The sequence below is a fragment of the Heptranchias perlo genome, chromosome 4 (assembly GCF_035084215.1).
Source record: "Heptranchias perlo isolate sHepPer1 chromosome 4, sHepPer1.hap1, whole genome shotgun sequence".
Classification (NCBI taxonomy): Eukaryota; Metazoa; Chordata; class Chondrichthyes; order Hexanchiformes; family Hexanchidae; genus Heptranchias; species Heptranchias perlo.
In genome coordinates this window covers 36,091,770-36,108,380 of record NC_090328.1, presented here as the reverse complement: position 1 = coordinate 36,108,380, position 16,611 = coordinate 36,091,770, and the positions used below count along the sequence as shown (strand labels likewise).

The window sequence follows — 16,611 nt, the reverse complement described above, 5'->3', positions numbered from 1 at the left end:
AGGCTGAGTCATTGAATACATTCAAGGCTGAGTTAGACAAATTTTTGATCAGCAAGGGAGTCAAAGGATATGGGGAAAAGGTGGGAAAGTGGAGTTGCGGTAAAAATCAGATCAGCCATGATCTCATTAAATGGCGGAGCAGGCTCGAGGGGCCGAATGGCCTACTCCTGCTCCTGTCTCTTATAGTCTCTTATGGTATCTTAAAGCAGTCAATTTGATGGATAGCCATTCGGCTACATCTTTAAGTCCTTGCCTCAAGAATTTGATTTTCTCTGACTATATATATATATATATATATATATATATAATGTTTTTTAAAATTAATATGTATTGGGCTTCAGAAATTAATATTATTGGAAGCTCAATTAGTAACATATAATACTACTGGTAAGTGAGTGCTTCAAATAAAAAATCATTTACTTTCTTTGTCAATAAACAATGGAATTTGCTATCGTTAATAACATGTATTTCACTCAAATTTGGTATCAGTTGATATAATTTCAATCATAATAGGCACATGGTTAAATAAAATAATTTTCCAAAAGATAAGTTGGGAACTGTGCCAAATAAGAAATTGTAATTGAAGTCAAAGTCCATTCTGGGACAGGAGCTATTAGCACCAGGATACTACAATCTCTTTAGGATATACTAATCTTCAGATACTTCAAAAGCCAATATCCCCAACAAACTAGGTACTGACTAAGAATTTTGAAATATGTACAATGTACTGACTCATGAAGATCTTCTCTAATGAGTAGGGCTGGATCTCAATGTTTCCTTCTGTTCTTCCCCCCCCCCCCCACCCCCCAAAAAAAAAAGAAAATCAGGCACTCCCTTCTTTAAATTCTTTGTTACTGTGTTAGGTTCGCTTGCCATTGCCAAATAAAGGTTAAATAGCTTTGACTCTTAAGTAATATCAACCTTTTAGATCATTTGTAACTGAAGAAATTTGCAAGCCTCCCCTTGTCTACTGCTTAATTATGCAACCATAGTAATGTTTGTTGTCAAACTCTGCAACTTTTTAATTTCCTGAGCTATCAAGTGCTTCTCCTTGAGGGAGATCATTGAGCTCTTTGGAATAGATTTTTTCCCTAAAGCTGCCATTTTGAAAATTTTTTTCCCAATTTCAAAATGGCATAAGAATTTGAGGAGCCTAATATTTGAAGAAAGAAAAAAGAGTGTGTATAAATACAGTAAGTGTAAGTCAACCAACTCCTGCTCAGATGTTTGCTATCTGTTGTCTGGTTCAGGAAACAGTATATTCCATGGAAAGACGTAAGGAAATTTAGGAATTGTAACAATTTGGGAAAGAGGGAATGTTTTCTCGAGAAAGATTACAGCTTTTTCAGTTGATTAAATATTGTGGTTTTTGGGAACCTTATTCTTTACAGATAATCACCTTTCATTGTACTGGTCATTGGCACTAGATAATAGTTTTAATAATGATGCGCATTAATATAGGCACATTCCTGTGCATCAATGTAAATAAGTCAGTCATTCAATATTTTTAAGTGGACTGTCTTTCTTTAAGAAAACAGTGCTGTGGTACTCTTGATGTGTTGCTGCACTTCTTGTTTACTCTTGAACATTTGAAGCATTTTGTAAGTGTAAACATTCATAAATGTTATTGATCATGCCAAGCAGTAACAGATTACTATTAGAAATCAAGACTGCTTGTGTTCATGCTAGCGTAGTTTTAATTGCATAACGGAAATGTTAGTTGCTTTGTGTGAACACTCTGGAGCTGCGGAATTTAATGAGCATTTAGCTTAAAGGTGTTTCTTGTGCGTGGATCAGGCAATGGCTCAGATGGTGAATGTGGGATGCTGGAAAATTGTTGCAATCAAGAAATGCCCAATAGGACATAACCTCTTACTTGCATGCCCTCACCTATTGTTCTCAGAATAATCCTCCCCCACCCATTGTTTTACCTCCCTAACTCTTGGATATCTATTAACCTTTACACCCCACCTCCAAATTCCCTCAAAAAAAACTTGGATTCATCTATAATTGTGTATTCCAGTCTTGAGGACCATTTTTAAAAATAATTTTTATTTCCAATTTAAAAACCTGTTCTGTTTGAGTGTTTTTCAGTTTTTTATTATTAGCATCAAAAACCAGGAGAAAAATCAGGTGATAAAGATTGGAACCCAAAAAGCCATGTAAATTTGGAGAAAATAAATAAAAATAAGCTTGTATTTTGAACATCACTAAACCTGAAATAAACTAGCAGACACCACCAGAAAGGCAAGGTTAAGCTAAATGACGACCAAGAATTATTGATACAGTTCATACACACCATTTTAATGGGTAGTTCAAATATGTAAATTAAGTTTCCATGAGCACAAAATATTGTCACGCTATTTTAACAGTAAATTACACTACTTGTAAATGGACTGTATGCTGCAAAAAGTCGACAGCCAAAATTAATGTTTAAAATAGCACAGCGCTACCATAGTATCGTGAAGCACAAATATTTTAAAAATCTGACTAAAATATGAAATAGTTGATGCTGAAGTTTAATTTTGCAGTATGTCTGTAATGATTTTTATTGCAATCATTGTATGTAGTGTATCCATTTTGTTAATAACATAGCTATAGCCATTATCGAGGCTTTTCAACGTGTGTCCTGACATTATGGCTGCAATGTAGATGTATCTCAAGGGCTGATTTTTTTTTTTGGTATGAAAACAGTGAGAAATTTTGAGTTTTTTGCCTCAGATTCGAAAGGAAATCAGTTTGTCAATAGCATTCTTCCCCTCCAATGATTGATGTTTATATTTTTGCCAGATAACCTATTATGCATATCTCTAATTATGCTCTGGCTAAGGTGCCACTATACTAGACAGTACATGTTGGAGACTGTATCTTATTCCATGGCGCTGAATTGTGACCAAACTGCCTACTTCGAGGGGGTGAGGAGAATGAGGACACGCCTGAATTGTTGGTGATGGTCTTGAGGTTTTCTGTTTTTATATTGGGACTCAGTTTACAAATGGAGAAATAGAAACATAATTATGTATATTTTTTTAGGGATGCGTTTGTAACAGAAGGATATTTCACTCCTGCTGATGGATGCCTGTTTTTGAAAAATTATTCAATAAATCTATAGCTTCACAGGAGTAATACTGCTGCAAATAAAGATACTAAAATGGCCTCGTGCTTAAGGTTCTGTGTAGTGATCTTTGATTTTGGCTATGCTGAGCATAGGGTTTAAAGAGGGGGAGCTGCAGAGCAGAGGCAGGGCATTTACCCCAGAGAGAGAACATATTGAAGGCTGAATTTCCCAAGTTTTAATGTGGCTTACTTTTTGACAGCTAGTTCATTGATATTGAGCTATTTACCCTCTTTGGATAGTGAATTGACCTGAGAACTCCTAAAGGAGAAATACTTGTTTAAAATGGGGCAGTAGTCGAATCTACACCCAGGACAGCCCTTTGTATATTTTATCTCTTCAGATTTGCGTTTGCTGTGTAGTAGCAATTGATTGGCAATAATTGATATGGTTATTTAGTCTATAGCTCAGTAAACTCCAATCCACCAACCCCTTGACTGAGTTTATCTTGGCTGTGAAGCAGCAGATTGGGATCAGACTGGTATAAATGGCTGATGCAAATTTCTTGCTGTTTTCTGCAAGCTTAAAAAGCTCACTGCACTTCTTAGGCATACACTGAATCCGAACAGTTGTAAGTAGAAATCTAGGAGATTGCATTGAAGTTGGATCATCCTGATTTAGCTTAGAGTCCAAAAGACGAAAATGCAGAGAACAGCCATCCACTCTAGAGAGACTGTTGTTTTTTTCCAGAAAGGAATAACTATTTTCATCTTTGTACCTATGCAGGTTATTTTTTCAAATTTTGTCAGGCTATCTAAGGAAGGCACTAAACCTAAACCTAAAGGAGACACAAGATTTCAAGTGTTCTGTTTATTGGATGAATTATTCTGATTCTATATGTTTCTCTTCTTCTACTTTATAATCATTGTTTGAAATATGTTAAAAAATTCTGTTTCTATGGCAGCAAATTTACACATCCTATCTTTTTGAAAGTTAAGAATAAGACTAAGTATTCAGTGATGAAGTTATTGTTTGTGATGTGTGTGAAATTACTAATAGGCTTACTTTCTTGTTTTTAGTGTTTGCAGATGTCGAATAACTTTAACCAAAATGAAAACATTTGCCTGGGAAAACAGCAATTTCAACAATTCTGTAAATTGTTTATTAGGCATTCAGATGAGATCCACAATGGCTGGGAATGGAGGCAGAAGGTATGTTGGAGCTTAGTATATTTCAGTTAAATTGGAACAGTTGTAGAACTTTAAGGAGATCAACTATATTTCACTTATTTCAAATTTTGATTTTATATTTCTCCACTTCCAGTAGTTTCTCTTTCTCTCCCTCATATCTTGCTTACTTTCCTAACTAATGTCCCCTTTGCTAGACCCACTTCAGGCAGAAGTGGTCTGTAGTATGCTGGGGCTATGGATTCTGTCCAATTTACATCGTGGGATGGATTTCAATGCTGGTGGCAACGGTGAAACAACAACGTGCTTCAATGCGTCAATGCAGAGTTTTTTTATAAGTTGTGAATTGCAACACTCGTTTTTTGGTTGTGGTCCTTTCCTCATGCCTGGGGAAGGTTGTCATCGACTAACTATGTTAACAGGAGAACAAGCAATTTTTGTTTCTTCAAGTGGTTCTTTGCTTCTATGCTGGCAGCAATGCTACCTTATTTATATGGCAGCACTATTGCTGAAGCCAGGATTGTTACTGGGGATAGCATCGTTAAGTCAAGGAGGCATAATAGAACAAATCTAGCTATTGAGAGCTGCGAGGGACTTTCCTATGTTTCCCCCCCTTATGTCCCTTTCTTGTGGGAAACCCTTCAGCATCTGGTTTGTGCTATTCTTTGATGGTGCAGCTGATATTGGAAGTTTCTTTGTGAGGAATTGAGATTATGAATCTGTATTTTGCCATTCAACAGTGCACTCGAAATAACGGTGAGGTTAATGGCGCTCGCTGTTATTTATGCACAAATGGTCGAGTAACTTCAGGCGAGGAGCAGATGTGAGTTTAAATACCGCTATGCAAAAGTTGCTGTCCGAGTTGCGCCGTTCTGCCGCTAACTTCGCAAAAACAGCATTTCACCGTCTGCCTCACCATTGAAATGCATTGAATGACGTGAAGTTGCTGTATTTGCGCGGTAGATACGAACTAAACTCGCCAGAGAAGGTTAAATCTAGTCATTTCAAGTCTAAATACCCTTTAAATGATGCGATAAGTGTTAAATTACTGCCAATCAATCTCTCTGGCACTGAAAATTAACTTTTACAAGTGTGGAGTCTCACTCCTTCAGGTTTTAATTGTTGGAGATTTTTAAAAAGTCAAATTTTAAATTTAAATTTTTAAAAACTTTTCCTTTCTGTCTCTTTTTTTCTTTCTCTCTGAATCCAATCTTTCCCTCCTTATTTCTCTTTCTGTACCTGATTTGACATTGAATTCACCCACTCTAATTTACACTTCCTTCTCAGTCCTTGCGCTGTTAATTTCACATTCCTTCAATTTGATTGGTTAAGGAAATACCCAGTTACTTGCCTCATTCACTCAGGTCCCAGATGCCTTGTTTCCTTCCATGGGACGTTATCAGCTCGCACTTTCAGCAACTTGGTACACAAAATATATAAAAACCTAAACGTGCAAGGGCAAGTCTAATTAATGGCAGATGCTGTTAGATGCCCCACTGCAGCAAATTCTGGGCCAATGAATAGGAAAACCTGGTAATGGAGTGGTGCTGTTGGAGCCAGGGAGTAGTTTGTAGGTCAGATGTTGTGCTCTTTTGGGTGAAGGAAGGCTCTATGGTGACTAATGATTCCTATGAAAACTGGAAGAGATTTAGAAGCTGTGGAAAGAACTTTCAAACTTTTTTTTAAAAAGCTGACCCAAGAAAATCAATTACAACTGCCCACTGAAATGCATTTGGATGTGTTCTGACTCTGTCATGCAGTTCCCATGATACACAGAAACGTAGGCCTCGATTTTAAAGAGGGTCGGTGGGGAGAGTTGCAATATTGGGATTGAGCAATCTAACCCCATTCCCGGCATTCAGCCCTGGATGAAGATCCTGCTAAAAGCAGACAGGAGGCCTACTTAAAATGCCAAAGTCGCAGCCCGATGATGTAATCGGAGCCGGGAGTTATGTTTAACCTCTCCACAGGGGGAGTTCATCGCTGTCTCCAGTAAGGGGGGGGGTTGGTGAGGAAAGGCTCGGAGCTGCGATCGGAAGTTGGGGGGCATGAGGGGTCAGGGCCACGATTGGTGGGGGGGGAGGCATGAGAGGCTCGGAGCTGGGGAGGCCGAAGTCTTGTGAAGTCTGGGGGTGGGGGCACTCCTATTTTTCCTGGCCCAAAAGGAGCTTAAAAACAGGCGAAGTTTTAAAACTTTCCTGGGCCTCTTCTGGCCAGTCGGCCCTGATGTCATCCCACTTGCTGGTTAAACAAAAATATTTACAAACTCAATGCAACAGGCCTAAAGGGACTGAACAAAATAAGTGATATTAAAGTTGGGTAAACCATTTGTATTTCGACTTTTTTCAAATGGATCCTGATTGATTGATTGATTGTCTATTTTTTAAAGTTTGGAGGAAGTGAATTTTATGCAGTAAGCAGTCCAGACTTGTGGATTTTAAAAATTATTTATTATCGGTATATGGGTGTCGCCTGCAAGGCCAGAATTTATGCTAGAGAAGGTAATGATGGGCCTTCTGTTTGAACAGCTGCAGTCTATGTGATGATAGATAGGGAGTTCCAGGATTTTGACCCAGTTTAGATGAAGGAATGGCGATATGTGTCCGTCGGGATGGTGAGAGACTTGGAGGTGGTGATGTTCCCATGCACCTGCTGCCCATGTCCTTCTAGGTGGTGGAGGTCGCGGGCTTGGGAAGTGCTGCTGAAGAGCCTTGGCAACTTGCTGCAGTGCATCCCGTAGATAGTACACACTGCAGCCAAGATATGCCATTAGTGGAGGGAGTGGATGTTCAAGCTGGTGGATGGAATAACGATCAAGTGGATTGCTTTGTCCTGGAATGTTCCTGCTGCTGGTCACTACAGGATGTAATCTTACATTTAGTTGAAACCAGGGGGAAGCTTTGGTTCGTTTAATGATATTCATGTAAGTTACTTGTTACATGTGCTGTGAGACACTAAATCTGACACCGAGGGGGGGAGTTTTAACCCAAAAGAGCGGGTGGGTTGGGGGTGGATGGGAGGTTAAAATAACAGCTTTTTAAATCGCAGGCACAACCCAGCTCCAACGTGCCCACTTCCTGGTTTAACCCAGGCGCGTTTGGATGTGCCTGAGGTTGCGTCCCCAATTAGTGCTGACGGGCAGGTATTTAGTGGGGCAATTAATGTCGTTAAGAGACGTTAAGTAGTGTTTTTTTAATTGACTTTAACTGAGCTTTAAATTTAATGCCTCCAGGATGGCTTTCCCGGTACTCGTAAATCTCTCCAGGTAAGAGGAGGTGAGAAGGGCTGGTTCAACAGGTAAGTGCCTTTATTGCACTGCTTGTGGGCCAGGAGGAGAAGGAGTGTTTCCTCCAGGCCCAACAAGCTTACCTGGCATGATCCGCCCCCCCACGATCGGCTGACCGCCCCCGACGTCCGATGTCCGAGTCCACCGCCCCCCCCCCCCCCCACCCCCCGACCAACCCCTGAGCACACTGTCAATCAGTCTGGCTGCCGGGCGCAAAACCCGGAAGTAAAATTTTTATCCTTCAATTTGGACACGATTGCAGATTCCGACCTGCCAACTTTACATCCGGGTTTTGTGTCCACTAAACTTCCCCCCTCTGCTCTCTTCCCGGCTCCATGCTAAAATCCAGGCCCTGGTATAACCTCCTTTTACCGATTCACTCCACGTGATCTCAAGAAACAGCTGAGTGCACTGGATACAGCAGAGGCCATGAGCCCCGACAACATCCCAGCTGTAATGCTGAAGCCTTGTGCTCCAGAACTAGACGCACCTCTAGCCAAGGTGCTCCTGTACAGCTACAACATTGGCATCTACCCGACAATGTGGAAAATTGCCCAGTATGTCCTGTCCACAAAAAGCAGGACAAATCCAATCCGGCCAGTTACTGCCCCATCAGTTTACTCTCAATCATCAGCAAAGTGATGGAAGGTGTCGTCGACAGTGCTATCAAGCGGCACTTACTCACCAATAACCTGCTCACCAATGCTCAGTTTGGGTTCCGCCAGGACCACTCAGTACTGAACCTCATTACAGCCTTGGTCCAAACATGGACAAAAGAGCAGAATTCCAGAAGTGAGGTGAGAGTGACTGCCCTTGACATCAAGGCAGCATTTGACCGAGTGTGGCACCAAGGAGCGATTGTAAAATTGAAATCAATGGGAATCTGGGAAAACTCTCCATTGGCTGGAGTCATACCTTGGACAAAAGGAAGATGGTAGTGGTTGTTGGAGGCCAATCATCTCAGCCCCAGGACATTGCTGCAGGAGTTCCTCAGGGCAGTGTCCTAGGCCCAACCATCAATGCTTCATGAATGACCTTTCCTCCATTATAAGGTCAGAAATGGGGATGCTCGCTGATGATTGCACAGTGTTCAGTTCCATTCGCAACCCCTCAGATAATGAAGCAGACCGAGCCTGCATGCAGCAAGACCTGGACAACATCCAGGCTTGGGCTGATAAGTGGCAAGTAACATTCGCGCCAGATAAGTGCCAGGCAATGACCATCTCTAATAAGAGAGAGTCTAACCACCTCCCCTTCACATTCAACAACATAACGAATGGCTGAATTCCCCACCATCAACATCCTGGGGGTCACCATTGACCAGAAACTTAACTGGACCAGCCATATAAATACTGTGGCTGCAAGAGCAGGTCAGAGGCTGGGTATTCTGTGGCGAGTGACTCACCCCCTGACTCCCCAAAGCCTTTCCACCATCTACAAGGCACAAGTCAGGAGTGTGGTGGAATACTCTCCACTTGCCCGGATGAGTGCAGCTCCAACAACACTCAAGAAGCTCGACACCATCCAAGACAAAGCAGCCCGCTTGATTGGTACCTCATCCACCACCCGAAACATTCACTCCCTTCACCACCGGCGCACTGTGGCTGCTGTTTGTACCGCCTACAGGATGCACTGCAGCAACTTGCCAAGGCTTCTTCGACAGCACCTCCCAAACCTCTACCTCCGAGAAGGACAAGGGCAGCAGGCACATGGGAACACCGCCACCTGCACGTTCCCCTCCAAGTCACACACCATCCTGACTTGGAAATATATCGCCGTTCCTTCATCGTTGCTGGGTCAAAATCCTGGAACTCCCTTCCTAACAGCACTGTGGGAGAACCTTCACCACACGGACTGCAGTGGTTCAAGAAGGCGGCTCACCAGCATCTTCTCAAGGGCAATTAGGGATGGGTAGTAAATGCTGGCCTTGCCAGCGACGCCCACATCCAATGAACGAATTTTTAAAAAAATCCCACCAAACGTGATTGCATTTGGGAAACTGAGGAGGACGAGTGGAATCAATCAAGATGCAATGTATGAAACTTGTATTTTTGCACAAGAATGAACTATCTCCACATTAATGCATTGTTGTTAATTGCATTTTCTCACAAGATCATGCTTACTGTGAGCTGAAATTATATGAAGATCTTAGCATTCTTAGTATTTCATTTTTTGTTTAGTCAATAATCAAAGCTTGCTCTTCTTTAGTTACTAATAAAATTGTGCCTAAGAAATTGAAAAAAGCTATTTGACTGTTTTAATGTCCTTGCGTATTGTATCAAGTAGTGTAACTTTTGGTGACAAATGTGGTAAATGGGTGACTTCAGTGGGTGGAAATCACCTACTTTACAACTTGATTTTCTTATTCAGATGAAATTACAAGACTAAATTGGATGTATGTTCTGTATATTAAATCCATTTACTCTTAATTCAAATTATGATTTAATTTTTTAAGCACCAAATTCCCATTTTGCTATGCTATTCATACTGCTTAATTGAAGTTATAGGATAAATTAAATTTTTAGTGCAACAAACATTGAATTTATCAGAAGACTGAACTTTCAGTTCCCATTAAGAAATTTGCAGTACACTAAATAAAATCTACTGTGGGGCTATATCAACTGCAAAATAAAAAGTGCCTTTGCCGCAGTAAAGTGTACTTGTCTAAAATTCTACACTATTTGTTTATTTTTACAGGAGCTCAACGAGGGATACATGGTAAAAGTACACTTGAGATCTAAAAATTCCAAAAACAACTCAGTTGTGGGGGATCATTGCCTTCAAAGTCTTCAGTGTCTTGAAGCAGAGTCTCTTTCTGAGGAAGAGGTGAGAATAACTGATAAACTAAACACTTCTAGTAAATGGTTTTAGATTCTGTATTAACTGCATTGTATGCACCAAAATGCCTTTCTTATATGGTCAAGAACTCATGAACTCACTTGAAACAAATATATGATAATAAGTGTAACCTCATAGTTATCAACATTTTCTATGAAAAGTTAAGGTTTACTCTGTGTTAATGTCATGTTTAATGTTCTGACGAGTTGCTCCACCAACTCAGAAGAAATGACCTTGCACAATGCAGTAAAAATAATGAGACCATTTCCTCCCTGATGCCTTGAAAAGATTCTGGCATGCAAACTCAAGTGTTCTAGAAATATATTAAATCATTAACACTTTAAGGACCATACTGAACATCTGAAAAGAATTTTACAGTCTAACTGGAAATTTTAAATGAATATATGTTGCAGGATAAGGCCTCAAACATGCATTCATCTGAAAAAAGATAATTCCATGTAAGTTCAAGAAAAATAGTTTTACTGCCAATTGGCTGTCCTTTTGATCAGGGTGCCGCCATTGCTACATTTCTGAAGTTGGGTTGTGTCTTCACATAGCCTTGGGTCTCAGTGCTTCCACTGCTTTCAGTGGAGTTAGGCGGGTGGGAATTTGGTGCTGAAACTGAGGATAAATGAATTATGTATATGTTTCAACAGTTTAAATTGCTCACTTAATTTGCTTAAAGATCAGACTCTGCCCTTTGATCAAAAGATCGAATGAATTTGTTCCTTTGATTTAATTAATGGCATGGTTCCTTTGATATGAAAGAACCTGTTTGTTTCATTGGATAGATTTTTGCATGTGATAACCGTTGTGAAAATCTGCCTACCTTCTGAGATTTAAACATGTGTATTATCTGTTTACTCATTGTCAGTTGTGTATTTATACGTGTTTTTATAAAAACTTTATATATGTGCACATTTACTGTCCGTCCCACTTGAGATGTCACATGCTATCTATTGCAAATTTATATGTCGTTCTTTTTTTAAAAAAGAGCCACAATGTTTGCAGGCTCTTGTTTGACCTTTCTACAATCGAAGTATTAAGGTTCTGATCTCCAGCGTGGAGAGCAATTAACCTTTCAGTGAACTCACCCAGTGTTTACTCATTAATTGGATTTTGTAGCCTTAAAAGGTCTAATAGCTACACTTTAGCAGCAGAATAATACAGTGTGCTTTACATTGTGTGATGTTTATGTCCTTAAACAGCACATCTTCTTCTGCCTTGGTAAGTAACCATGGAAGATTCATTTTCAATATTATATTTAAAAAGAAGTATGTCTAATACACATTTCCTGTGTTAAATGTTGGCGTTTGCAACTGGTCAAGAGTTCTTATATTCTAGGGCGTGATCATAAAAGGCTCCATTTTTAATCTGATTGAGGGATATGATATGCTTCAACAAGTATGATATATGCGATAGAAAAGTTTTGAGTGGATGAAACTCATTTCTACAGGCCAGCACTTGGATTATTGGCAATATTTGTTTTAATGTTTAAACTTAGTTATTTAAAAAATACACAGAGCAATCTTTTTTTCTTTCTTGCATGAGATAATTACCTTAGGATAAAGCCATTTTTTTTTATTCGTTCATGGGATGTGGGCGTCGCTGGCGAGGCCAGCATTTATTGCCCATCCCTAATTGCCCTTGAGAAGGTGGTGGTGAGCCGCCTTCTTGAACCGCTGCAGTTTGTGTGGTGACGGTTCTCCCACAGTGCTGTTAGGATGGGAGTTCCAGGATTTTGACCCAGCGACGATGAAGGAACGGCGATATATTTCCAAGTCAGGATGGTGAGTGACTTGGAGGGGAACGTGCAGGTGGTGTTGTTCCCATGTGCCTGCTGCTCTTGTCCTTCTAGGTGGTAGAGGTCGCGGGTTTGGGAGGTGCTGTCGAAGAAGCCTTGGCGAGTTGCTGCAGTGCATCCATTGTAGGACATAATAGAGTATTTCTTTAAAAGTGCATTGTTCCCTATAAAAATACCTGCATTACTTATTCCCTTTGATCTTTTTATTAAACTCGCTATGCCCCACAATTATGTTGCTTAGAAATCCCTACTAAACAAAGTGAAGATTTGCATGACTGATACTGTGATCCAAATATTCCAGTAAACCATATGAGTTCAAGGAAGATCACTGAAGGTTGCACTTTGTTTTGGTGTCAAAGGGAAGTTCCCCACTGCACCTCCTCACACTCAGCTCTTCCTTCCCAAAACAAAAATAATTCTTGCTGGATGATATTGTCTCAACCATTTAAATTTATATAATAGTATGTTGGCAGTCATGTCCACTCTACGTTTAGGTATTGCTAATAAGAAAAGCGAGAATTACATTCGGTGAGTATCCTTTTTAAAGCTAACTTCAATGTAAAGGGAATATTTGCTCAGGTGTCGATTTATCTTCACCCATGCCTTCATTTATACAGGGTTTCTTAACAACCTATTGGATAAGCAAAGATTTAGCTTGTTGTAGGGTGCTCTTATTTAACTTCTGATGTACAGTGAGTCCCACTTGTTAGCATTGATTTTGCTTGCTTTGTTTAGTTGCATGTGAATCTTTGAATATACTTCATTCTCCATCATTCATCAGTCTTCACATACAAATATATTTGTCTGGCATATTCAGGGAAAGTCACAAGGAGCACCATTCCTTTAAGAATTTTGAGCCATGTGCATCCAATGACTGATCCCCACTTAGCTGTACATTGGGTCTTGTTCACAGTCACGTCATCAGTTCTCTTTTTTTTTTCCCCCCATCTTCTGCAGCTGTCTTAGCTGTTAGACATTATTTTAAAGGTTTATGAAACGGACTGTCTAAATTCCTTCATGTCGCCAGTCAGAATCATAGAATCTTGCAGCACAGAAAGAGCCCATTGTGCCTGTGCCGGGTCTTTGAAAGAGCTATCCAATTAGCCACACTTCCCCCCCCCCCCCCCCCCCCCACCCCTCTTACCCCATAGTCTTGCAAATTTTTCCTGTTCAAGTATTTATCCAATTCCTTTTTGAAAGTTACTATTGAATCTGCTTCCACCATCCTCTCAGGCAGTGAATTCCAGATCGTAACAACTTGCTGCGTAAAATAAATTCTCCTCATCTCCCTTCTGGTTCTTTTGCCAATTATCGTAAATCTGTGTCCTCTGGTTACAGACTCTCTCGCCGGTGAAAACTGTTCTTTATCACCACTTTTGATGAGCAATATTAAGAGAAAACATAAGATATTTTCCCAATTCAGAGAAAGTTATTTTGTATTTGAGTTTCAGAACTTTTTGAGTTTGTTCCCTTAACATTTTTTGACTGGGCATGGCCTGCTTCAATTTGAGTCCAGTTGATTCATTATTGGCTTCCTGTGAATGCCAGCACCTGGTTTTTTGACTTGCTTAATTGCCACTTGAATTGCAGAAAGTGCTGCTAGTACTTTCTCTTGTATTTAAAAAGCTGTTTGACAAGCAGATCCATTTCACCTTCGGTAGCTATAAAAAGCACTGGTAGAGTTTGAATGGCATTCTTGCCATGCACCAAAGCCCAGTCCAGTCGACTTTCAAGAAGTGCATAAAAAGGGAACCCTTCTATGCCTCGGAGGAGACACATCTGGTGTGCAGAAGGTTCGGTAGTGCACAGGAAGTAATCCCTACGTCTACTTGATAACAATAATCTGTTGTTGAGAAAGTTCTATTTCTGGATTGATCTAGTGGGGAGGACAAGAATTGTTTCCAATGACCCTCGAGCAAAAGTTTTTCTGTTTGGATGAAGGATTGAGAAGTACAAAGTAGAGGAATATTCCTTAAGTTTGAGATGTTTCCTTGATTTCTATGAGGGATACAAGTCTGAACTAAGTAGGTTCAGCCTGTTTCTTGGCATCTTTTATAGCGTAACTTTTTTTTGACGAGGATGACCATCCTTATTGAAGCAAATCTGGCATTTCTATTGATATAGTATTAATTTCTTTTTACTGTGCAAGATGTGCATAACTATTATTTGTTACTATTCTGTGCCATTATACAGTGTTACCTTGTATTTGTATAAGTATGAGTAGAAATTGTGCCCAAGTGATTTTAGTCTGCAGCAGTGAGACCACATGTGATGCCTTTTTGATTTATGTGTCAAACTTGGCTTGGCCATCTAATTGCGTATGGTCTTGATGTTATATAATTAAAGATGAGGGATATGGTAAGCATGGGTGGGTTGATACTTGGAAAAAGGGATGTATTTGTTGCTTGTCAGGCTCAATGACCTATTATTAAGTGAGCCTCACAATATTTGTTAGAACTCTAAATTTTATGAATATAATTGGCAGGAAATACCAAATGCAAGGGATTTTAAACATATAAACATTGTGTTATGTGTCTAAAGAAGTTCAACTTTTTGACTTTATAGCAAGTTCAGGTATAACTGAGGGGTGACAGGACGTCTGAACTGCTTTGTTTCCATTCACGCAAGATTGCATGGATAGGAACATGCAAATAAATTAACAAAAAGTAAAATACTGCAGATGCTGGAACTAATGAAATAAACAGAAAATGCTGGAAACACAGCAGGTCAGGTATTATCTGTGGAGAAAACAGATATGTTAACATTCCAAGTGTGGACCCTTCATAAGATATTACAGATAAACAGCATTTAAAAAGGAATACAACAAGGTGAAGGGTAATATATGCACATGCACTCACACAAAAATAAAATGATCTGTACACTGCTGAAGTGGAAACCAGTGATAAGGCATTCTATCTCGCTCGCGATCTCTCTCTCTCTCTCGCTCTCCACCTTACATGAGGAAAAAAGAAATGGGAGCAGCAGTAGACCATATGGCCCCTCGAGCCTGCTCCGCCATTCAATAAGATCATGGCTGATCTTCTACCTCAACTCCACTTTCCTGCCCTATCCCCATATCTCTTGATTCCCTTAAGCATCTTAAAGAATCCTCAAAATTTAGCTCTTCACTAACCCTAATTCTCCTCTGCTAGCTGTCTGATTTTCCCCAAATGTAGTACTCTGGAGTGTTTTCTAGGGATAAAGCAGGCACCCTCTCACTCTGTGGCAATGGACTGTAGTGCTGCAACCTTCTGCTCCACTGTGCTTCTTTTAAAAATTATATTTCTCCTCTATCCATTCCCACTCATAAATAGGCAGTTAATGGAAGTCTTCTCTGTCTGTGCTGCAGGTGAAAAAACTGGAGAATGGACTTACAGATCTCTCCATATTTTAAAAATCAGATTGGACCGAATGGCTTCCTTCTGTGCTGTAACCATTCTATGATTCTATATTGCACTCTTAGGGGACCACAATTGGTGTGAGACAGCTTCCTAGAGGGGGCTACCTGGAGGACTTTAGTGCACTTGCTAGTGTTCTAAATTATACTCCCACTTTTACATTGCACACCAAAAGCAGCTTTGCATTGGCACAAAAAATGTTAGCATAAATTGCAGCATCAATTAGTTCTTGGTAGTTACAGTGTTACTATTTTCTGGCTTTGAAGTTATTCCATACTACTCATTGAGGCTTTCCTGAAAAGAGGTTCCAAATAGTAAACTAATGTACTTCTTTGTCAGATGCTTCCAGTAAAGAAATTGAAAACATGTAGGAATAGTAGAGCACGTTTTAAAGTCTAAACCCTGCCGTACATAGTTATTATCCATTAACTGCTTACCTCTGATCTGGAAATGCTGATAAATCATTGGCACCTCCATGATCTGATATTTGGCTAACCATCAAGGGGACAACTGGTTATCAAGATTTCTCAGTGGCCAATATCACACCCGTGAAATGGAATTTGTGGAAAAGACTCTTTCTAAACTAAGCCTACCACAAAACGCTTCAGTCTGATGGTATTTTTTATTTGGGCTTATTCCAAAATTGCTGTCCTTCAGTAGTCAAAGTATTATCCTAGCCTTTGTGGGAATTATATGAAGAAATAAAAGGTTCTTCTGCTTCCCACCCTAAAACACAAAACCCATGATTGAGTAATAGTAAGATTCTTTGGATCAGATCTTTGTATGTAGACTTGCATAGCTGAAAAAAAGTTGGAAAGTCACATGATACTCTTCATGCCTTTCCATGCATGAAAGTTGCACACATCAGGTTAAAATGTGTGTTCTACTTTTCAAGTTATCCTACAGCAGTTGGGACAACTGTGAAAGGAAGTATTTGTTCTGATGTGGCCCCTTTCATGTCCTTAGGACATCTCAAAATGCCTCAAAGCCAATGAGTTACTTTTGAACTAGAGTCACTGCTGATATTAGACAAACATAGCAGC

General features: G+C 39.9%; 1 protein-coding gene across 6 annotated transcripts in view; it reads left to right on the top strand.

Moving 5' to 3' along the window:
- atg10 (ATG10 autophagy related 10 homolog (S. cerevisiae)) overlaps positions 1 to 16,611 on the top strand; it is a 238,576-nt gene that overhangs the window by 31,595 nt on the left and 190,370 nt on the right. For all 6 annotated transcript variants that reach the window (XM_067982784.1, XM_067982786.1, XM_067982788.1 and 3 more), the window contains 2 exons: positions 4,135 to 4,266; positions 10,226 to 10,354. In XM_067982784.1, the coding sequence (XP_067838885.1) occupies positions 4,135 to 4,266; positions 10,226 to 10,354 (261 nt within the window). The remainder of the gene's footprint in view (positions 1 to 4,134; positions 4,267 to 10,225; positions 10,355 to 16,611) is intronic.